The sequence below is a fragment of the Hyperolius riggenbachi genome, chromosome 1 (assembly GCF_040937935.1).
Source record: "Hyperolius riggenbachi isolate aHypRig1 chromosome 1, aHypRig1.pri, whole genome shotgun sequence".
Taxonomy (NCBI): domain Eukaryota; kingdom Metazoa; phylum Chordata; class Amphibia; order Anura; family Hyperoliidae; genus Hyperolius; species Hyperolius riggenbachi.
In genome coordinates, this window is record NC_090646.1 from 252,728,443 (window position 1) to 252,753,212 (window position 24,770).

Below are 24,770 nucleotides of genomic sequence, written 5' to 3' on the forward strand. Positions count from 1 at the left end.
TCACCAGTGAATGCACGTAATGAGAGACAGCTTTTCACCAGTAAATGCACGTAATGAGAGACAGCTTTTCACCAGTAAATGCACGTAATGAGAGACAGCTTTTCACCAGTAAATGCACGTAATGAGAGACAGCTTTTCACCAGTAAATGAACATAAGAGACAGCTTTTAACTAGTGTTGGGCGAACAGTGTTCGCCACTGTTCGGGTTCTGCAGAACATCAACCTGTTCGGGTGATGTTCGAGTTCGGCCGAACACCTGACGGTGCTCGGCCAAACCGTTCGGCCACATGGCCGAACTAAGAGCGCATGGCCGAACGTTCCCCGAACGTTCGGCTAGCGCTGTGATTGGCCGAACGGGTCACGTGGTTCGGACCCGAACGCGCTCTGATTGGCCGAACTGTCACGTGGTTCGGGTAAATAAATACCCGAACCACGTCATATCTCCGCCATTTGTCTGTGGGTTTAGCTTTGGGTAGGCAGGCAGGGTAGTTCGCGCTCCAGCCACGCTAGCCAGGGTCCCCCCTGTCATTGTGTCGCTGCCTGCTGGGAATAGTAGTACACCGCTCGCTCAGCCACACTATATAGCATTCTGTTCACTGTTCTGTGTCTGCTGGGAATAGTGGTACACCGCTCGCTCAGCCACACTATATAGCATTCTGTTTACTGTTCTGTGTCTGCTGGGAATAGTAGTACACCACTCGCTCAGCCACACTATATAGCATTCTGTTTACTGCCACTCTGTGTACCTCGCTCAGCCACATTATATAGCATTCTGTTCACTGTTCTGTGTCTGCTGGGAATAGTGGTACACCGCTCGCTCAGCCACACTATATAGCATTCTGTTTACTGTTCTGTGTCTGCTGAGAATAGTGGTACACCGCTCGCTCAGCCACACTATATAGCATTCTGTTTACTGTTCTGTGTCTGCTGGGAATAGTGGTACACCGCTCGCTCAGCCACACTATATAGCATTCTGTTTACTGTTCTGTGTCTGCTGGGAATAGTAGTACACCGCTCGCTCAGCCACACTATATAGCATTCTGTTTACTGCCACTCTGTGTACCTCGCTCAGCCACATTATATAGCATTCTGTTCACTGTTCTGTGTCTGCTGGGAATAGTGGTACACCGCTCGCTCAGCCACACTATATAGCATTCTGTTTACTGTTCTGTGTCTGCTGGGAACAGTAGTACACCGCTCACTCAGCCAGACTATATAGCATTGTGTTTACTGCCACTCTGTGTACACCGCTCAGCCAGACTATATACCATTGTTTACTGACACTCTGTGTACACCGCTCAGCCAGACTATATACCATTGTTTACTGACACTCTGTGTACACCGCTCAGCCAGACTATATACCATTGTTTACTGCCACTCTGATTCTGCTGGGAACAGTAGTACACCGCTCGCTCAGCCAGACTATATAGCATTGTGTTTACTGCCACTCTGTGTACACCGCTCAGCCAGACTATATACCATTGTTTACTGACACTCTGTGTACACCGCTCAGCCAGACTATATACCATTGTTTACTGACACTCTGTGTACACCGCTCAGCCAGACTATATACCATTGTTTACTGACACTCTGTGTACACGGCTCAGCCAGACTATATACCATTGTTTACTGCCACTCTGATTCTGCTGGGAACAGTAGTACACCGCTCGCTCAGGCAGACTATATAGCATTGTGTTTACTGCCACTCTGTGTACACCGCTCAGCCAGACTATATACCATTGTTTACTGACACTCTGTGTACACCGCTCAGCCAGACTATATACCATTGTTTACTGCCACTCTGTGTACACCGCTCAGCCAGACTATATACCATTGTTTACTGACACTCTGTGTACACCGCTCAGCCAGACTATATACCATTGTTTACTGACACTCTGTGTACACCGCTCAGCCAGACTATATTGCATTGTTTACTGACACTCTGTGTACACGGCTCAGCCAGACTATATACCATTGTTTACTGCCACTCTGATTCTGCTGGGAACAGTAGTACACCGCTCGCTCAGCCAGACTATATAGCATTGTGTTTACTGCCACTCTGTGTACACCGCTCAGCCACACTATATAGCATTGCGTACTCTGCCAGTCAGTGTGTATATTGCTGGGATCAGTAATACTCCACTCACCGTCAACCACTATATGAGCTCAACATGAGTTCCCCAGAGACCTCCGCTGTGAGCAGCACTCCCAACAACAGCAACAGCCAACGCCCCACGCAAGCTATAACATCCACCCCAGCAGCCAGTGGTCAGCAGCAGCCCTCCCCGGAGGAGAACGTTGTGTCCATCGGTCCGTCGCCAGAGCGATTAATGAGGGCTGCCATTGAGGAGATGATGGGGCCTGATGTGGAGGAGGAGGTCTGGCTCAGGCCAGCATCCAAAGTTAATGTTGAGGACGATGAGGGGTCTGTGTCTGGGGATGTTGGGGTGGCAGAGGTGGTGGGTGGGTCAGACTCAGGAGAAGAGTTGTATGATGAGGATGATGATCGGGACCATCTGTATGTGCCTCAGAGTCCGACCCCGGAAAACATGTTGTATCGTGTGTTTAGGTACTAAAATCTGCGTTCCCTCCCAGTAGTGTTGGGCGAACAGTGTTTGCCACTGTTCGGGTTCTGCAGAACATCACCCTGTTCGGGGTGACTATATAGCAGACTATATAGCATTGTGTTTAATGCCACTCTGTGTACACGGCTCAGCCACACTATATAGCATTGTGTTTACTTCCACTCTGTGTCTGCTGGGAACAGTAGTACACCGCTCACCCGCCACTGTATAGCATTGTGCTCTGTGTCGCTGCTGACAATAGTGGTACACCGCTCACCCACCACTGTATAGCATTTCTGTACTGCCACTGTACTGCTGCCAGTCAGCGTGTACTTTAAGGATAAGTGAAATGAGGAAGAAATCCGGTGAAAGAGGAAGGGGCAAGGGAAGAGGTGTTTCCCCTGACGGTTCACGTACAGGCCACAGGGGAGCACCCAAGAAAACCCACTCAATACCGCCCATGTTGTCCAGGACAACAACCCTCACAGATCCAAAAGAACAGGACCAGATAATTACTTGGATGACCTCTCAAGCGTCCAGCAGTGGGTTAAGCAGCACCAGCACATCACGCACGAGGTCCGAGTCCTCAGCCAGTTAAAGTCTGGGCTTTCTTTGAAGACTGCACTGAGGATGTTACCATGGCAATTTGCAAGGTGTGCAAGACCCGCCTGAGCAGGGGGAAAAGTATTAACAACCTCTCCACCACCAGCATGAGCCGCCACATGCTATCCAAACATCCCACTCTGTGGGCAAACGCGGCAGGACAGGGTACCAGCAACACTTCCTCCCTTGGGTTCACCAGACTCACCACCAAACCCGCCTCAGCAGCAGTAGCCCAGCCATTGCGTGGTTCACAACATTCACAAACATCAGACGACGCTGACACTGTCACTTTCCGGAGTAGTGCTCTTGAGGTCTCCCAGTGTTCATCAAACACAACAACCAACAGCCCTTCCGTGTGCAGCGCTACGGTTCAGTTGTCTGTGTCGGAGATGTTTGAGCACAAGAGGAAATTGCCAGCAAATGACCCCCGGGCCGTGGCAGTAACAGCCAGCATAGCCAAGCTTCTGGCCTGCGAAATGCTGCCATATCGAGTGGTGGAGACAAACAGCTTCAAGGGCATGATGTCAGTGGCCATCCCACGTTACGTGGTTCCCAGCCGCTACCACTTTGCGCGCTCTGCAGTGCCTGAGTTGCATGAGCACGTGGTCAGCTAAATAACCCGAAGCTTGAAGAATGCCGTTGCCTGCAAGGTTCACCTCATCACTGACACCTGGACGAGTGCGTTCGGCCAGGGTCGATACATCTCCCTTACCGCGCACTGGGTGAACCTTGTGGAGCCTGGCAGCGATTCCTCACCTGCTACGGCGCGGGTGTTGCCCACGCCGCAAACAGCTGCACCGCCGTCCCTCCCACTGGATAACAACAGCAGCACCTACCTCTCTGACTCCTTCTCCTCCAACGCATCTCAAAGCTGTACCTCATCCGGAAATGCTAACCCAGCACCAGCAGCAGTAGGATCGTGGAAGCAGTGCAGCACAGCTGTTGGCATGCGTCAGCAAGCGTTGCTGAAGCTGATCTGCCTTGGGGATAAGCAGCACACAGGGGAGGAAATTTGGAGGGGAATAAAGGAACAGACGGATTTGTGGCTGGCACCGCTGGACCTGAAACCGGGCATGAAGCTAGACACCTGGCACGAACTGGCAATGTACGCAATAGAGGTGCTGGCTTGCCCGGCAGCCAGCGTTATGTCGGAACGCTGTTTCAGTGCTGCCGGAGGCATCGTCACAGATCGGCGTATCCGCCTCTCCACAGAAAATGCAGACCGTCTGACTCAAATTAAAATGAATCAATCCTGGATTGGAAACGACTACGCAACACTCCAGGACCCCAACCAAGTAACATGACCGATGAACATCTGGGATGGTTTAGCGTTTCCGGTCCCTGTTTATTGAACCTCTCATCTGTATTACATTTATGACTGCATGGCGGCAAAAAGCATTGCTGCTATATCCGCACGCTTTTTGTCCTCATGCAAGGCCTGGGTTGTTGTGTCTCACAAAGCGTGGCCTTCTCCTCCTGCGCCTCCTCCTGTTCCATCACGTGTGCTGCTGCTGCTGGGTTAGCGTTGCCGGTCCCTGTTTATGGAACCTCTTATCTTTATTACATTTATGACTACATGGCGGTACAAAGCATGCTATCCGCACGCTTTTTGTCCTCATGCAAGGCCTGGGTTGTTGTGTCTCACAAAGCGTGGCCTTCTCCTCCTGCGCCTCCTCCTGTTCCATCACGTGTGCTGCTGCTGCTGGGTTAGCGTTGCCGGTCCCTGTTTATGGAACCTCTTATCTTTATTACATTTATGACTGCATGGCGGTACAAAGCATGCTATCCGCACGCTTTTTGTCCTCATGCAAGGCCTGGGTTGTTGTGTCTCACAAAGCGTGGCCTTCTCCTCCTGCGCCTCCTCCTGTTCCATCACGTGTGCTGCTGCTGCTGCTGCTGCTGGGTTAGCGTTGCCGGTCCCTGTTTATGGAACCTCTTATCTTTATTACATTTATGACTACATGGCGGTACAAAGCATGCTATCCGCACGCTTTTTGTCCTCATGCAAGGCCTGGGTTGTTGTGTCTCACAAAGCGTGGCCTTCTCCTCCTGCGCCTCCTCCTGTTCCATCACGTGTGCTGCTGCTGCTGCTGCTGGGTTAGCGTTGCCGGTCCCTGTTTATGGAACCTCTTATCTTTATTACATTTATGACTGCATGGCGATACAAAGCATGCTATCCGCACGCTTTTTGTCCTCATGCAAGGCCTGGGTTGTTGTGTCTCACAAAGCGTGGCCTTCTCCTCCTGCGCCTCCTCCTGTTCCATCACGTGTGCTGCTGCTGCTGCTGCTGGGTTACCGTTGCCGGTCCCTGTTTATGGAACCTCTTATCTTTATTACATTTATGACTACATGGCGGTACAAAGCATGCTATCCGCACGCTTTTTGTCCTCATGCAAGGCCTGGGTTGTTGTGTCTCACAAAGCGTGGCCTTCTCCTCCTGCGCCTCCTCCTGTTCCATCACGTGTGCTGCTGCTGGGTTAGCGTTGCCGCGTGGTCCCTGTTTATTGAACCACTTATCTTTATTACATTTATGACTGCATGGTGGTACAAAGCATGCTATCCGCACGCTTCTTGTCCTCATGCAAGGCCTGGGTTGTTGTGTCTCAAAGCGTGGCCTTCTCCTCCTGCGCCACCCTCCTCCTGTTCCATCATGTGTGCTGCTGCTGGGTTAGCATTACCGGTCCCTTTTCCTGGAACCTCTTATATGTATTACATTTATGACTGCATGCCGACAAAAAGCATGTTACCTGTGCAAAGAAAACAGACATTTCCCGCATTTAAAAGACAGTTTTCCCTTTGAAACTTTAAAATCGATTTTCTCAAAAACTATAAGCTCTTTTTGCTAATTTTTTTTTCCTCTTGTACCCACTCCCAAGGTGCACATACCCTGTAAATTTGGGGTATGTAGCATGTAAGGAGGCTTTACAAACCACAAAAGTTCGGGTCCCCATTGACTTCCATTATGTTCGGAGTTCGGGTCGAACACCCGAACATCGCGGCCATGTTCGGCCTGTTCGGCCCGAACATCTAGATGTTCGCCCAACACTACTTTTAACCAGTAAATGCACATAATAAGAGACAGGTTTGCACCAGTAAATGCACATAATAAGAGACAGCATTTCACCAGTAAATGCACATAATAAGAGACAGCTTTTCACCAGTAAATGCACATAATGGCAAACAGCCAGTGTCCTCAGTATATGTAGCCAGCAGATATATGTGCCCAGTATATGTAGCCAGCAGATATATGTGCCCAGTATATGTAGCCAGAGGTATATGTCCCCAGTATATGTAGGCAGTGGTATATGCGCCCAGTATATGTAGCCAGGGTTATATGTGCCCAGTAGATGTAGCCAGGGTTATATGTGCCCAGTAGATGTAGCCAGGGTTATATGTGCCCAGTAGATGTAGCCAGAGGTATATGTGCCCAGTAGATGTAGCCAGGGTTATATGTGCCCAGTAGATATAGCCAGAGGTATATGTGCCCAGTATATGTATCCAGGGTTATATGTGCCCAGTAGATGTAGCCAGAGGTATATGTGCCCAGTAGATGTAGCCAGGGGGTATATGTGCCCAATAGATGTAGCCAGGGGGTATATGTGCCCAGTAGATGTAGCCAGATGTATATGTGCCCAGTAGATGTAGCCAGGGTTATATGTGCCTAGTAGATGTAGCCAGATGTATATGTGCCCAGTAGATGTAGCCAGATGTATATGTGCCCAGTAGATGTAGCCAGAGGTATATATGTGCCCAGTAGATGTAGCCAGAGGTATATGTCCCCAGTAGATGTAGCCAGAGGTATATGTCCCCAGTAGATGTAGCCAGGGTTATATGTGCCCAGTAGATGTAGCCAGATGTATATGTGCCCAGTAGATGTAGCCAGATGTATATGTGCCTAGTAGATGTAGCCAGGGTTATATGTGCCCAGTAGATGTAGCCAGAGGTATATGTCCCCAGTAGATGTAGCCAGAGGTATATGTGCCCAATAGATGTAGCCAGAGGTATATGTGCCCAGTAGATGTAGCCAGGGGGTATATGTTCCCAGTAGATGTAGCCAGATGTATATGTGCCCAGTAGATGTAGCCAGGGTTATATGTGCCCAGTAGATGTAGCCAGATGTATATGTGCCCAGTAGATGTAGCCAGATGTATATGTGCCCAGTAGATGTAGCCAGGGTTATATGTGCCCAGTAGATGTAGCCAGATGTATATGTGCCCAGTAGATGTAGCCAGATGTATATGTGCCCAGTAGATGTAGCCAGATGTATATGTGCCCAGTAGATGTAGCCAGATGTATATGTGCCCAGTAGATGTAGCCAGAGGTATATGTCCCCAGTAGATGTAGCGCAGTGGCAGGTGGCAGTGAGCGGAACTTACCTGCGTCTTCTCTCGTCGCCGGCGCGGGATGATCTGCCGCTACTCTGGTCTGGTCCAGACCAGAGCAGCAGGACTTTTGGCGCAGGAGCGAGACGGAAGGTAAGTCCCGCCCGCTGCCAAGCGCCACTCCGCACTTAGGAGGGGTACAGTCAGCGAGGGAGGGAGAGCACTAAGGTGAGAGAAGGGGGGGGAGATTGCCCCCCTTCTCCACCGCTGCCAACAGCTCTTCCTCCACTGCGCCGCTGTCCTCCTGAAACAGGGCGGGCGGCCGCCCGCCCTTTTACGGACGCTGCTGAATTCCTTACGGAATTCACGGGCAGCTTAATTTGTATAAAAAATTACGGGCGGTTGGCAACACTGCCACCTATATAGTGCTGGCAGCAGGGGCAGTGTATAATATAACAGCTATAGGGATCAGAGCAGAATGCAGTCTATGACCACATCTTGTTATCTCTGCACTTTTTCCTGTGCTTTCCCTTGGCAGTAGGTAATGCTTAGTCAGTCACTGGATGGGTGCATGGAGATTAGGCAAGTCAAGTTTACTTTTTTTTCCTAATTCTGTCTATAGCTAACATTCTGCATCAAAAATGTGTACTCTCCAAATGTTGGAAAAAATAAATATTTGTTGTTGTCACAGAAATCTTGTCCTGTGGTGGAGGTTCCAATGAAGAAATTGGTGTGCTTAGAACCCCCAAATGGCCTTATTCTTATGGGCCCAATACAATGTGTCTCTGGCACCTACAGGTACCTCAAGGTAAAAAGGTGACCATCACTTTCACTCACTTCGACTTGGAGGACCCAGATCTGACCAGCAAAGATTGTTATGATTATGTAGCAGCCTATGAAGAAATCTCAGGAAAAGTCACAAAATATGGTGAGTGTTACAGACACTGAGAACTGACGTAAAGTAGATATGTAGCTTAGTAGCTCCTGGTGAAATGTTAGCATCACTAAAGTGCTGGATATCAGTAACACACCATGCAGTCTTTTGAAAAATATGATAAACCGCTATACAAACTTCAGCTAAACTAGCGTTTTTCTACTTCAGTAGTTTGACTGCATTTGATTTAAACCTAAACAGAATAGGCCAAGATGTTTAAATCTAATTTTAAATCTGCAGAAATCAATCATATTTTTAAAGCAATAGAGTGCTTAAGATTCTTTTGCAACTACTTTAAACTCAATCATTAAAAGCTATCCATTTACAGCAACTGTATCACCTGATCAATAAATATAAAAGAGTACTTTAGCGCTCACGTGCAAATCAAAATGCTTAATAATTGAATACAGTAGACATCATACACCATTAGGATATGTCTTAAGCTCAACACACACTATACAATCTTGGTTGTACAGATTTACCAAATCTATGTAGTATAAGGGCCAACAGATTGAAAATACCTGGAATGATTGATTGGATAAGCTCTTATACTACATAAAAGTGGTAAGATTGTACAACCAAGATTGTATGGTGTGTGTTGAGCTATAGTCCTTATATGGTGGAGCGCTGCACTACTATTGTGATATAGCTTCTTAGATTGTGATAATTAGGGGTGGGACGACGAATCCGGCGAATCCACGAATCCCTCGAATATTAGGAAATATTCGAGATTCGTGGATTCGAATCCCGACGCCATTTTCCACTATACGAATCCGCCGAATCCCGACGCCGCATCGCCGCGCATCCGCCGCTCGCACTCGTCCTCCTCCGACCCCCCCGCGCCTCCTCCGCTCGCCCCCCCTGCCCGCATCCACTCACTTATCCATAGCGGAGCGCAGAGCGGCAGACCTCTCGCCGACTTCCTGGTTCCCCCTAGTGACCGGCTCTTACAATGACGTCATTAGTAAGAGCCGGTCCGGCCACTAGAGGGAACAGGGAAGTAACGAAGAGGTCTGCCGCTCTGCGCTCCACAGGAAAGGTGAGTAGATTATGCAGGGGTAAGCGGAGGAGGCACGGGGGACGGAGGGGGCCGTGGGGGGGTTCTATCTACCTACCTACCTACCGACCTAACACTATCCCTACCTACCTACAGGCCGCTATACCTACCTACCTACAGGCCCCTATACCTACCTAAAGGCCCCCTATACGCACCTACCTGCCTACCTAAAGGCCCCTATACCTACCTAAAGGCCCCTATACCTACCTACCTACAGGCCACTATACCTACCTACCTACCCACCTACCTACAGGCCCCCTATACATACCTACCTACCTAAAGGCACCTATACCTACCGGACACTATACCTACCTACAGGCAACTATACCTACCTACAGGCCACTATACCTACCTACCTACCGGCCACTATCCCTACCTACCTACAGGCTGCTATACCTACCTACCTACCTACCTACCTACCTACAGGCCACTATACCTACCTACCTACCTACCGGCCACTATCCTTACCTACCTACAGGCTGCTATACCTACCTACCTACCTACCTACAGGCCGCTATACCCACCTACCTAAAGGCCCCCTATACCTACCTAAAGGCCCCCTATACGTACGTACCTACCTACCTACCTAAAGGCCCCTATACCTACCTACCTACCTAAAGGCCCCTATACCTACCTACAGGCCACTATACCTACCTACAGGCCTCAATACCTACCTACCTACCTACCTACAGGCCCCCTATACGTACCTACCTACCTAAAGGCACCTATACCTGCCTACCTACATACTTACCTATACTTAAGGTCCTATACCCTGCTACCTATACTGAAGGTCCCTTTACCTACCTACCTACCTAAAGGCCCCTATACCTACCTACCTACATACCTACCTATACTTAAGGCCCTATACCCTGCTACCTATACTGAAGGTCCCTTTACCTACCTACCTACCTACCTACACTGAAGGCACATGTACCTTACTACCTATACTGAAGGCCCCTATACCTAGCTACCTACCTATACTGAAGGCACATATACCCTGCTACCTATACTGAAGGCACATATACCCTGCTACCTATACTGAAGGCCCCTATACCTAGTTACCTACCAATACTGAAGGCCCCTATACCCTGCTACCGATACTGAAGGCCCATATACCCTGCTACCTATACTGAAGGCCCATATACCCTGCTACCTATACTGAAGGCCCATATACCCTGCTACCTATACTGAAGGCCCATATACCCTGCTACCTATACTGAAGGCCCATATACCCTGCTACCTATACTGAAGGCCCATATACCCTGCTACCTATACTGAAGGCCCATAAACCCTGCTACCTATACTGAAGGCCCCTATACCTTGCTACCTATACTGAAAGCTACCAATATTGAAGGCACCCATACCTAGCTAGCTATACTGAAGGCACCTTTACCTCGCTACCTATGCCTGGGTACCTATACTGCGGGCAACTATACCACGGATCGCACAATTTTTATGTGCAGGATTCGTTAGATTTGGGATTCGAAAGGTTCGAGATATTCGAGAACCTTTTTAGATTCGGATCCGGATTCGGATTCGAAGAAATTGTGGATTCGTCCCATCCTTCTAGTTCTGTAGTTCACCACAGTTAGGTCCCCCCCTTATTTCCCCGACTCACCGAATCCTCTGGCCTGTATAGGCCCGTCTGTGCATCGGGGATGTAGGCCACCCATCCGCCTCTCCGGCACTTGGCTGGGCTTAGGTGTCTTCATTATCGATGGGACTTGTTACCTCCAGAAAAACGTGCTTAAAACTTATTTTATTAAAACCGCAATTAAAAATCTCAATAATAAACTTTTACACGCAGGCTGGCGGACTTGCACTCTTATGCACTCTAATCGGCGGGAGAGAGGCGCGGAAGCGGTAAGGACAATAGCGGGTGAACATGCAGGGCAAACAAATCTAGCCTAAATACCTGCCTAACTGTTAAAGGGATACTTAAGTCAACTGGAAAAAAATGAGTTTAACTCACCTGGGGCTTCCCTCATCCCCCTGAAGCCGTTCGGTGCCCTCGCAGCCCCGCTCCGATGCTCCTGGACCCGCCGGCAGCGACTTCCGGTTTCGCCGTCACCGGCCGACAGGCATGGGAACGCGAGTGATTCTTCGCGTTCCCAGCCACAATAGCACCCCCTATGCTGCTATTGCGGAAAGAAGGCTGCAATAGCAGCATAGGGGGTGCTATTGTGGCTGGGAACGTGAAGAATCACTCGCGTTCCCATGCCTGTCGGCCGGTGACGGCGAAACCGGAAGTCGCTGCCGGCGGGTCTAGGAGCATCGGAGCGGGGCTGCGAGGGCACCGATCGGCTTCAGGGGGCTGAGGGAAGCCCCAGGTGAGTTAAACTCATTTTTTCCAGTTGACTTAAGTATCCCTTTAAGGCACCCTGCATAAAATTGCATTTTTAATCAAATAAGTTTTAAGCACTTTTACGCTATGTTAGCGTTTTTTTCAAAAACAAGTCCCATCAATAATGAAGACACCTAAGCCCAGCCGAGTGCCGGAGAGGCGGATGGGTGGCCTACATCCCTGATGCGCAGATGGGCCCATACAGGCCAGAGGATTTGTGAGTCGGGCAAATAAGGGGGGGGGGGGACCCTAACTGTGGTGAACTACAGATCTAGAATCAAAAGACTATTTAGAGCGCTTTACACATAATTATCATAATCTAAGAAGCTGTATCACCTGATCAGTTGCTATGAGAAATACATACACACATACATTTAAAAGCTAAACAGATTAGTACATTTGGGAACCCTACTTGTACAACCAAATAATCAGTTATATACAACTATTTTGATATTGCTACTTCAGACATTATGAATCCAGCCATGTTTTCATAAATTTTACAATTATCATGCTCATTTCCTAAGAGGGTTTAAATGGAGGCTGCCAAACTGGCAGCTTTTCTCTTCTCTCTACTCAGAATCCCATTGACTGCACTTTTTTCATCTATACTCTCAAAGTGTCCTTATGCAGTCCTTACTTCACAGACACAACTGAATATCACAAAACCGTCCGATTGCTTTTTCCTCCAATTAAATAGTTACTTACTAATCTAATACTTATCACTACATTTAGTATTTTTTCAGTCATTCCTGCTCTTATCTGGTTACCCATCTGGCTTGATTACCATTTGCTAGCTGGTTGTGAATGCAAAGGACTCTCTTAGGAAATACATGCAGTGTTATGTAACATGCCTGCAGGAAATCCAGGGCTATCTGGCCGCAGCTCAGCTGTAGTAAGCAATTGGTGGAATGATGCCAGCATCCTGGGCTGCCCAGAACTGCAGAGCACTTGCAAATGACAATGTGACTCATTGCAAATGCAAAACCGAATGCAAGCAAACAAGCCAGAACTGTCCGTTTGCAGCTCCACTGCAACGGACAGAATAAACTACAGGAGGGATCCTTACAAGATGTTTTACACCTTAACAATACCTTTTTAACCACTTACCGACCGCACACTCATACCGTGCGGCGGCAAAGTGGTAGCTGGAGGAACAGCAATGCACATCTGTGTTGCCAGGTGCCTCCCTAATTAATCAGGAAAGGCCGCTCGCGCGAGCGGTCGTTTCCTGTTAGATCACGGAGCGGGTCTCCGTGAATAGCCTGCGAGCGGCTGATTGCGGCTCGCAGACTAAATGTAAACGCAGGAGACGTTTGTCTCCTTTGTTTACATTGAACGGCGCTGCTGCTACAGCAGCGCCGTAAGGCAGATCGGCGATCCCCGGCCAATCAGCGGCCGGGGATCGCCGCCATGTGACAGAGGACAGCCTGCCACACGCTGCACAGGACGGATAGCATCCTGTGCAGCCCCGATCACCAGGGGGGACAGGGAGGAGAGGGAGGGGGGGAATTTCGCCGCGGAGGGGGGCTTTGAGGTGCCCCCCCCCACAACACCCAGGCAGGCAGGAGAGATCTGACCCCCCCTGCACATCATCCCCATGGGGGGGGGAAGAGGGGCGATCTGATCGCTCTGCCTGCCACCTGATCTGTGCTGGGGGCTGCAGAGCCCACCCAGCACAGATCATAAAATAACACGCTGGTCCTTAAGGGGGGGGTAAAGGCTGGGTCGTCAAGTGGTTAAAGCCCCAGACAGCAAGAAAAGTCTCAAGATAAATGAAATGTTACGTTTACCTACTACTTACACTTCTTCAGTTGCCAGGTGCTGAAAAGTTATTTTGCAGATGAGATGAAAAATGATGTAGATTTGGGCTCCAGTTTGAATGTTTTTTCAACCTGATTTGTATCTGGAAATAGTTCTGCTCTTTGAGATCTACAGCATCTACATCATAATGATGTTCTGTAAATGTCTGTAAATCATTCATATTGCTCAAAGTAAAATTAGAAAAAGTCCAACTCTAAACAATAAATCAGTGTAATACAAGATGTTGTTATATATTATTTATGACTGAACTACCCATAGGCTTGTTTTAGCCATGCTCATGCAACATTCTGTCATGTAAATAGGCAGAACTATTTGACTAAGATTGCCAGATTATTTCATTTCAACTAATGACTGGCATATTGCCCCTTGCGACAGAAAATATTCAGCAAAGAGAAAAATGTTTCAGTTGCTTTTCGGTATGTTTTCTTTCACTCTGTTTAGGTCCTTACTGTGGAACTCAAAAGCCAAATGCCATTACAAGCCAAGGAAACATCGTTACCATCAGATTCTACAGTGACCTCTTTACAGAAGGAAAAGGATTTCGAGCTTACTGGTCCACGGATCCATTACAGACACCGCCCACAGATCCACCACCAGAGCCCAATCCTTGGGACAGTGTAGTAATAGGTCTGTAAATTGTTATATCTGCACTAAAAAATTTTTTTATGTTAAACAGAAATGCAAACACTTAAGAACCTTAAAGAGGAACTCCAGTGAAAAAAATGTAATAAAAAAAGTGCTTCATTTTTACAATAATTATGTATAAATGATTTAGTCAGTGTTTGCTCATTGTAAAATCTTTCCTCTCCCAGATTCACATTCTGACATGTATTACATGGTGACATTGTTACTGTGGGCAAGTTATGTAGCTGTTTCTAGCGGCTCTGGCTGTTACAGACAGCTTTAAACAGCCATTTCCTGTCTGTGAACATTGTTACATTGTGGCAGTTTGCCCAGAGTACCGCGGTATTCAGAGCCTCCTGTGGGAGGGGTTTCAGCACAAAATCAGTCATACAGCGCCCCCTGATGGTCTGTTTGTGAAAATCATTCTATTTCTCATGTAAAAGGGGGTATCAGCTACTGATTGGGATAAAGTTCAATTCTTGGTTGGAGTTTCTCTTTAAGACAGAACCAGGGCACCTGCTGTGAAGGATTGCATACTGAAGCAGCAGGTTTAATTTTCCCAGTTACACCACTGTCAGCCAATGGCAGGAAGCAAAAAAATAAGACTAGAAGCCAAGTGCATGACTTTTAGTCACATGATGTGTGTTTAACCAATTCTCACTGCTCTTATTAAAAGGGAACCTGACATGTTTATATCCTTTGAAACAATGCAAATTGCCCTGCTGTCCTGCTGATCCTCCCTCTCTAATACTTGTAGACATAGACCCTGAACAAGCATGCAGATCAGGTGATGTCACTGGGTTAGCTATATGCTTGTTCTAGGTGTGTGATTCAGATGCTACTGATGCCAGAAAGATCAGCAGGATGGTACACAGTTATTTGCAGTAGTCATTTGCCTGCCTGTACTAAGATGAAGGATCACAATTTATATTCCTTTGGATTAGAAAAATTAGACATATACTCTCAAGCCCCGTGCACAGGTACGAGAAAAGTCACATGGATGGGATCATTACCCAGTGTCTCAGTGACAGTATGGCAGTATGGGGCTGACACTATGCAGATGCCTCTCTAGCCTGCAGGCTAGAAACCCATTCTGCTGCTTTGCGGGGGGGGGGGGGGGGGCAAGTGACGTCACATGGCGATGGGGTGAGTGGGGGAGAACAATGCTCTGGACACATGTATTTCATCTCTGGATACGGGGCTTTAGACTGGGTGGTGACAAACCTTTGCATGCAGTTTGTCCCCAATTGCTGCTGATAAAGGAAAATGGAAAAAGTCCCTAACAAACAAGTCACAGTGAATTAAACAGCCCCCCTCTACACTGTCCCTAACACAGCTGCCTGTCTGACCCTTACTAGCTTCCTGTCCCTTCTTGCCCACCAATACTTTCCTTTTATGTGCCCGGGGAGGGTGGGGGAGGCATTTCTGCTGCCACAGGGCATCCCTGGTGCATTATGGGTATACCACCCTACACTTTGATTCTTCAGAAACCAACAGAAATGTTAATTTATTTGCTTAATAAAGCACTGACCACAATCGCTCTGAATCGCGTAAGTGTCCAGTGATTTTACCTGCACTAATCGCGGTAAAATCACCTGCGCAAATCGCTAGCGTTTTGCTCTTTTTAGATGTGAACGGGGCCTTAGGCTAGGTTCACAGCAGGAGCTGCATTGCATTCCCAGGAAAACAAACAGAAAGGAACAGTCACACCGTTGCATTGCATAAAGTGAAGCATATGGCCAAAAATATGCTTCACTGCCACTGTTAATGCCTGCATGCACTGTCTTGGGATACTGTAGCCTTGGGTCATATTGCACCAAATGCACTCTGCATGTCGCATTATCGCATAGACCTACTATTGTAGGGCGCCTTTCTGCATTAAAATGCCTCTGCTATGCTGCACCCCAATGTCCGCCTACTGTGGAGCTAACAAGTGTGTGTATTAACCTTAACCCTGATAAATGCTAACTTATACACTCATTCTTAGGCTCTTACACCAAACCACACCTCACACTAGCCTTTTTCTGCTAAGATTCATGCTCACCCTGGCTATTGTAATAATGCTAAATTAAAGCACGGAGTTCTCTGTACAACTTATTTTACATCTAATCTTGCAGTTTTACTAAGGTGAAATTGACAGGGCATCCATAGGTCATCTTTTTCAGCTCAAGATCTTGTCTTTTTTTTTTGTATATATTTATTATTCTTTTGCAAATGCTCAGCAACAAGAACCAACCAGTATTAAAGCCTGACTTGTAATGGATAGGTTTCATTACAATGCTCTTTGCATCGGGCTTGGCATTACATCATGGTTTGCAAAAAAAGATAGGCGAAAGGAAGATAGGGAATAAAGAGACATGAAAAAGAAAGGGAAAAAGGTGTTAGTGGTGTGTGTGTGTGTGTGTGTGTGTGTGTGTGGGGGGGGGGGGGGGGGGGGTACTTAAGTGATTTCAGGGATCTCATTACAGAGCTAATAAATGTTGACTCAACAAAATAAAGATTAAATATATAAAAGTTAATACCTTGATTATGTGTGGAAAAAAATCCATTTCCAGTAATTCCAAGGTTGTTGTTTTTTCCAGACTATCCATCCACTTGTGGAAAGCCCACCCACCCCCCTCAGATCAAGTCCAGGATAGTCAATGGAGAACCTGCTGCTCCTCACACCTGGCCTTGGCAAGTCTCCATGCAGGTAAAGCACTTGTTAATTTATAATATTAAAGCTAATATTAATATTAAAGCTATGGCCTTAAAGTATACCTGACCTAAGGTAAAGCTACCTAAGCTAAGCACAGATGTATGTTTATGCTAGATCCACATACCTATGTGCATTGTCCATTCCTCTCCTCATTGGCAGCATTAGGTAAGGAGTTAACATTGTGGCTGGAATATGCCAGGCAATGATCTCCTCTTTGGAGTGTGGAATAGTGGCTATGGAAAGCATTGCACTAAGAAGACTTTTTAAAATACATCCTGGTTTACCATGGCAGTGTTGGTCATTTCTGGACATTCTACATTCTACTTTCCAGGCACATGAGTTACAAATGCTGAGTAGTAGGCCCAAACCTGCTTATTAAGGTTTGGTTGATAACTGCAACTATATAAATCACTGCCTACATTCTGGATGCCTCCTTTTTTATTATTTTCTGCTTTTAAAATTGCTGGTATTTTACAAGATTTCAGTAGAACATCCTCATCCAATGTTCATCTCACCAATGCAGCTGTTAAGCTGCCTACCACACACTGGCATATAGCCCCCAGATTCAACCATCAAATAGATCCCCCTGTGATAGAATCTGATCAGAGCGGAATCTATTGCTGTCAGTGTGCGGCACACAGATTCGCAATAGATGTTAGTATGAAGTCTATTGGAACTCTGTGCAGCCACCCTCTGCCTGTGGTCCTCCCATGTAATGTGTTCCCCTTGGGCTAGTGGTGATTATGAAAGGGGTGCTTAAGCTCACCTGTCCACTGGTGTTCCTCTTCCAGTGTCCCCTCTCCAGCGCCACCAGAGGGTCCTGTACCCCATGACATGACCGCCTATGTATGACCTCATACATGCCGTCAGGTCATGGGGAACAGGTGCCCAGTGGTGATGAAGAGAAGAAATGGGACAAAAGGAGGAGTGCGCAGAGTGAACAGGTGAGCTTAAAGGAATTCTATCAAACTTTCACTATTTCTGTAAGCATAATAAATCAATTTGCCAACAACAGTAAGAATGATCAAAGCATATATTTTTGCTGTGCAGCTTCTTCTGTCTTTATTTAACTTACTGTCTGTGTTCCCTGAGAAAACTGACGGCGACGGGGAATTGAGGCAGTTCATTATTCAAGAGGGGGATCCTCTTGCTGCCTACAGCCATGCTTTATTCTATTGTGATGCGCCTCACACAGCAGAGCGACTTATGCAGCACACGATCGGCTCATAAAGTTACTGAGGAGCCCTCTCTCACTGCTAGACTGAAGGAGACTTCCCTGTTCTGAGCTGCGTAATTAGTTGTTTCTACAGGAAGGTAAACATGAGCTGGAGGAGGGCGCGTCATTGCTCTGAAGGGAGCCATAGAGGAAGATTTATTATCGTAAATCTTCCTCTATGCCTCCTCTTCAGAGCAATGACGCGCCCTCCTCCAGCTCATGTTTACCTTCCTGTAGAAACAACTAATTACGCAGCTCAGAACAGGGAAGTCTCCTTCAGTCTAGCAGCTAGAGAGGGCTCCTCAGTAACTTTATGAGCCGATCGTGTGCTGCATAAGTCGCTCTGCTGTATGAGGAGCATCACAATAGAATAAAGCATGGCTGTACGCAGCAAGAGGATCCCCCTCTTGAATAATGAACTACCCCAATTCCCTGTCACCGTCAGTTTTCTCAGGGGACACAGACAGTAAGTTAAATAAAGACAGAAGAAGCTGCATAGCAAAAATATATGCTTTGATCATTCTTACTGTTGTTGGCAAATTGATTTATAATGCTTACAGAAATAGTGAAAGTTTGATAGAATTCCTTTAACCACTTTACAACTGAGGGGTTTTACCCCTTGAGCACCAGAGCAATTTTCAGCGCTCCTTCCATTCATTCATCTATAACTTTATTATTACTTATCGCAATGAAATGAACTATATCTTGCTCTTTTCGCCACCAATTAGGCTTTCTTTAGGTGGGACATTATGCCAAGAATTATTTTATTCTAAATGTGTTTTAATGGGAAAATAGGAAAAACGTGGGGAAAAAAATCATTATTTTTCAGTTTTCAGCCATTATAGTTTTTAACCACTTCACAACTGAGGGGTTTTACCAGGGGTGTAGCTAGAAATGACTGGGCCCCATAGCAAAAAAAAATTATGCCCCCCTCCCCCCACACGACCTTCCAACCCCACGGACCTCGGACCTCCCACCCAAACATTTTGTGGGGAAATCTGATTCCCCCACAAAATGCAGCCAGATTGTCGGCAGATTTCCCTACAACATGCAACCAGATTGTCGGCAGATTTCCCTACAATATGCAACCATATTGTTGGCAGATTTCCCAACAAAATGCAGCCAGATTGTCGGCAGATTTCCCAACAAAATGCAACCAGATTATCGGCAGATTTCCATACAATATGCAACCAGATTGTCGGCAGATTTCCCCACAAATTGCAACCAGATTGGAGGCAGATTTCCCAAAAAAATGCAACCAGATTGGTGGCAGATTTCCCCACAAAATGCAACCAGATTGTTGGCAGATTTCCCCACAAATTGCAATCAGATTGTCGCCAAATTTCCCCACAAAATGCAATCAGATTGTCGCCAGATTTCCCCACAAAATGCAGTATATGTAGTTAGGTCTATAGTGGGCTAACATTAATTACCTTGAGGAAGGGTGGTTGGGCAGGCTGGAACACTACTTGCGGTGCAGGCACTGTACAGTGTAGGCAGTTAGGTAGCTGGGTGGGAGGGTAGGCAGATAGGTAGACGGGTGGGAGGGTAGGCAGATAGGTAGACGGGTGGGCAGTTAGGTAGCCGGGTGGGAAGTTAGGTAAAAGGGTGGGCTGTTAGGTAGCCGGGTGGAATGTTAGGTAGCCAGGTGGGAAGTTAGGTAGCTGGGTGGCAGGGTGGGTAGTTAGGTAGCCGGGTGGGCAGTTAGGTAGCTGGGTGGCAGGGTGGGCAGGTAGGTAGCTGGGTGGGCAGTTAGGTAGCTGGGTGGCAGGGTAGGCAGATAGGTAGCCAGGTGGGCAGCTAGGTAGCTGGGTGGCAGGTAGGCAGATAGGTAGCAGGGTGGGCAAATAGGTAGCTGGGTGGCAGGGTAGGCAGTTAGGTAGCTGGGTGGCAGGGTGGGCAGTTAGGTAGCCGGGTGGACAGTTAGGTAGCTGGGTGGCAGGGTAGGCAGATAGGTAGCCGGGTGGGCAGCTAGGTAGCTGGGTGGCAGGGTGGGCAGTTAGGTATCCAGGTGGAAGGGTGGGCAGTTAGGTAGCCAGGTGGGAGGGTGGGCAGTTAGGTAGCCAGGTGGGCAGTTAGGTAGCCGGGTGAGCAGTTAGGTAGCCGGGTGGGCAGCTAGGTAGCCGGGTGGCAGGGTAGGCAGTTAGGTAGCCAGGTGGGCAGCTAGGTAGCTGGGTGGCAGGGTAGGCAGTTATGTAGCTGGGTGGCAGGGTGGGCAGTTAGGTAGCCGGGTGGGAGGGTGAGCAGTTAGGTAGCCGGGTGGGAGGGTGGGTTATAAAACCGTTTAAATTGTGTCCCTATCACAATGTTTGGCGTCAATATTTTATTTGGAAATAAAGGTGCATTTTTTTCAGTTTTGCGTCCATCCCTAATTACAAGCCCATAGTTTATAAAGTAACAGTGTTATACCCTCTTGACATAAATATTTAAAAAGTTCAGTCCCTAAAATAACTATTTATGTTTTTTAATTGTAATTTTTTTTTTTAATTACAAAAAATAAATAAATTGGGGAGTGTGGGAGGTAATGAGTTAATTTTTAGTGTATAACTAATATATTTGTATATGAAAAATGCTTTAGGGTGTAGTTTTACTGTTTGGCCACAAGATGGCCACAGTAAGTTTTTGTTTATGCGACCTGCAAGCGTACAGGAAGTACGCTTGCAGGAAGTTCAGGGAGGCTGGTAAACTTTTTGTTTTCCCAATGATCGCGCTGCTTTTCGTAGAAGTAGCAGATCATTGCAGGGGGCTTAGATCAACAAACGGGAAAGGTTTTTCCGTTCACTGATCTGTGGGCAAGCGGGCGGAGGCATGCACGAGCGCAGGGGCGCGCGGGCGAGCAAGCGAAAGCACGGACAGCGCCGGGAGCGGCATCAGGTGCGGATTTCTCCGTCCCTTGGTGTTAACAGGGTGGAAAAAGGGACGGAGAAACCCGCACCGCTGGGGGTAAAGTGGTTAAATAATGCATGCTACTGTAATTAAAATCCATGAAATTTATTTGCCCATTTGTCCCGGTTATTACACTGTTTAAATTATGTCCCTATCACAATGTTTGGCGCCAATATTTTATTTGGAAATAAAGGTGCATTTTTTTCAGTTTTGCGTCCATCCCTAATTACAAGCCCATAGTTTTTAAAGTAACTGTGTTGTACCCTCTTGACATAAATATTTAAAGAGTTCAGTCCCTAAGGTAACTATTTATGGTTTTTTTATTATTGTAATTTTTTTTTCTTTTTATTACAAAAAAAATAAATAAATTGGGGAGTGTGGGAGGTAATGAGTTAATTTATTGTGTAAAAGTATGTATTTGTATATGAAACATTTTTTGAATGTAGTTTTACTACTTGGCCACAAGCTGGTTACAGTAATTTTTTGTTCATGCGACCTGTACGCGTCGGAAATACGTTTACAGGACGTTTTTCACAATGATCGCGCTGCTTCTCATAGAAGCAGCCGATCATTGCTGGGGGGCTGAGATCAACGAACGGGAACGGTTTTTCCTATTCATTAATCTCCGGGCGAGCGGCCGACGGCGTGCACGAGCGAGGGAGTGTGCGCACGAGCGAGCGGGAGCGCAGACAGCGGCGGGAGGTGCATATATCTACGCTCCTGGTGGGGAAAAGGTGTTAAAAGGAGCATAGATATACGCACGTGTGGGCACCCCAATCAACACTCACCGCTGTCTGCGGGAACACACTACAACTACTATGGGGGGAGTCTGTCGGTTGTCGGAAAATCAAACATCATTACCGCCACACAACGAACAGAGCCCTTTTGAGCAAGATGTTTCCAGCATGCCGAATCGATAGTTTCCATTGATGTCAGAGAGAAAAGCCCACCCTTAGCCTATAGTCCTATAGTTTCGTTAATGTCCATGGAGCTCTTGTAAAAAGTCACATCAAAGAATGAGCACATGGGGGAAGGAAAGGTGGATATTTTCAGTGCTGCGCTGTGGTAATGGTTATCTTCAGACATTTCTCTAACATTGCACCTTTCTCTGTGATGTTCTTCCAGGCTTAAAGCCTCATCTACACGCGTAGATGAGGCTCCGATCCGGCGGCTCGATTAGCCGCCGGATCGCCTCTTACGCGTCCCCGCTCGCCCGCGCCGGATTCGATACCCACTCGTCCCTGCTCATCCCCGCGCCGCGCCGCTTATCTTCCGCTCGATTCCCTGCCATTGTCCCCTCGCGGAGAACGAGCAGGGAATCGGCGGTAGCAAGATCCGACCTGTCGGATCTTATCAATCGAGCCGCATCAGCGGCTCGATTGATAAGCCACATCGCCGCCTCATCTACGCGTGTAGATGAGGCTTTAAGACTCAGCCAGCTTGGTTATTGCTCCCCCTGGTGGATCTGCAAACCTGTAGTATGGCAAGAATTTTGCTAATGGGCTCAGCAGAATAATATATCCCATGTGAGTGAACGAACGTGTGTTGGAACACAGCGTTCAGCCGTGGGAGGCAGCTGACCCGCACAAGCGTCACGTGCGCATGCATACTTTCGTTTGAATGCGGCTACATCACGCGTACAGGCGAAGCGGATTGGTCAACGGTATCATGTGAGCGCACCCAGAAGTGTTTTAAAGGGAAGAGCGGTCTTGGTGGTGTGGAGAGCTGTTCCTCACCGGCGAGATTACCAATGGTCCAGGAGGATGCATCTTTGATGCAAAACAATTGTTGACTGAGGGGTCTCTATGCTGGGTGCACCTGGAGGGGTGAAGTATTGCCTTTCATTGTCATATCTGCTGGAAATGTTTGCTGAACGCAACCATAAACACAGAGGTGTGCATTTTACTGGTGCCCACGTTTTTCTTTGCTTTAGATGGAACATTTTCTGACATTTCTCTACTTGCCCTGGATCTGCCACAGATGATAGATACTCACTGGTATTTATTAGTGTTGGGCGAACATCTAGATGTTCGGGTTCGGGCCGAACAGGCCGAACATGGCCGCGATGTTCGGGTGTTCGACCCGAACTCCGAACATAATGGAAGTCAATGGGGACCCGAACTTTTGTGCTTTGTAAAGCCTCCTTACATGCTACATACCCCAAATTTACAGGGTATGTGCACCTTGGGAGTGGGTACAAGAGGGAAAAAATTTTTAGCAAAAAGAGCTTATAGTTTTTGAGAAAATCGATTTTAAAGTTTCAAAGGGAAAACTGTCTTTTAAATGCGGGAAATGTCTGTTTTCTTTGCACAGGTAACATGCTTTTTGTCGGCATGCAGTCATAAATGTAATACATATAAGAGGTTCCAGGAAAAGGGACCGGTAACGCTAACCCAGCAGCAGCACACGTGATGGAACAAGAGGAGGGTGGCGCAGGAGGAGAAGGCCACGCTTTGAGACACAACAACCCAGGCCTTGCATGAGGACAAGAAGCGTGCGGATAGCAATTTGCATTTTGTCGCCATGCAGTCATAAATGTAATACAGATGAGAGGTTCATTAAACAGGGACCGGAAACGCTAACCCATCACAGATGTTCATTGTTCATGTTACTTGGTTGGGGTCCGGGAGTGTTGCGTAGTCGTTTCCAATCCAGGATTGATTCATTTTAATTTGAGTCAGACGGTCTGCATTTTCTGTGGAGAGGTGGATACGCCGCCGATCTGTGACGATGCCTCCGGCAGCACTGAAACAGCGTTCCGACATAACGCTGGCTGCCGGGCAAGCCAGCACCTCTATTGCGTACATTGCCAGTTTGTGTCAGGTGTCTAGCTTCGATACCCAATAGTTGAAGGGTGCAGATGGATTGTTCAACACAGCTACGCCATCTGACATGTAGTCCTTGACCATCTTCTCCAGGCGATCGGTGTTGGAGGTGGATCTGCACGCTTGCTGTTCTGTGTGCTGCTGCATGGGTGTCAGAAAATTTTCCCACTCCAAGGACACTGCCGATACCATTCCCTTTTGGGCACTAGCTGCGGCTTGTGTTGTTTGCTGCCCTCCTGGTCGTCCTGGGTTTGCGGAAGTCAGTCTGTCGGCGTACAACTGGCTAGAGGAGGGGGAGGATGTCAATCTCCTCTCTAAAGTCTCCACAAGGGCCTGCTGGTATTCTTCCATTTTGACCTGTCTGGCTCTTTCTTCAAGCAGTTTTGGAACATTGTGTTTGTACCGTGGATCCAGAAGGGTATAAACCCAGTAATTGGTGTTGTCCAGAATGCGCACAATGCGTGGGTCGCGTTCAATGCAGTCCAAGGCCGAAGAGGTCATAGCCTAGGGTCACAAAACCTGTTTATTGGGCAATTTCAATGGTGGCGAGTCTGACGTACATAAATCGCAGCAATGGCCGTTAGCAACGTCTGAATCTCACGAAATGTCTCATGCAGGTAGAAGACATATTGTTAGACTTGGGCTCCAAAGATGGGTTCCCTACATCTCTGCAAACCAGAGTTACAGGGCTCCAAATTTGGTAAAATCCCCCATAGGCTTTCATTGGGCCTCCTATTTACAGTTCCAAAATCTCACATCTTTTCAAAGGGCAATTACTCAGCAGTGGCAAATTTTCTAGCATTGTAGGGACCCTTAGGGGGAACATGACTGGTGAGTTTCGGGCCCCTAGGCCAAAGAGGTCATAGCCTAGGGTCA

General features: G+C 47.5%; 1 protein-coding gene across 1 annotated transcript in view; it reads left to right on the plus strand.

Annotated features, from left to right (window-relative positions):
• The window catches only part of LOC137571338 (ovochymase-2-like), a 142,522-nt gene that overhangs the window by 34,596 nt on the left and 83,156 nt on the right, over positions 1–24,770 (plus strand). The window contains exons 12-14 of the mRNA XM_068280337.1: positions 8,181–8,417; positions 14,087–14,272; positions 16,852–16,961. Coding sequence (XP_068136438.1) covers positions 8,181–8,417; positions 14,087–14,272; positions 16,852–16,961 — 533 coding nt within the window. The remainder of the gene's footprint in view (positions 1–8,180; positions 8,418–14,086; positions 14,273–16,851; positions 16,962–24,770) is intronic.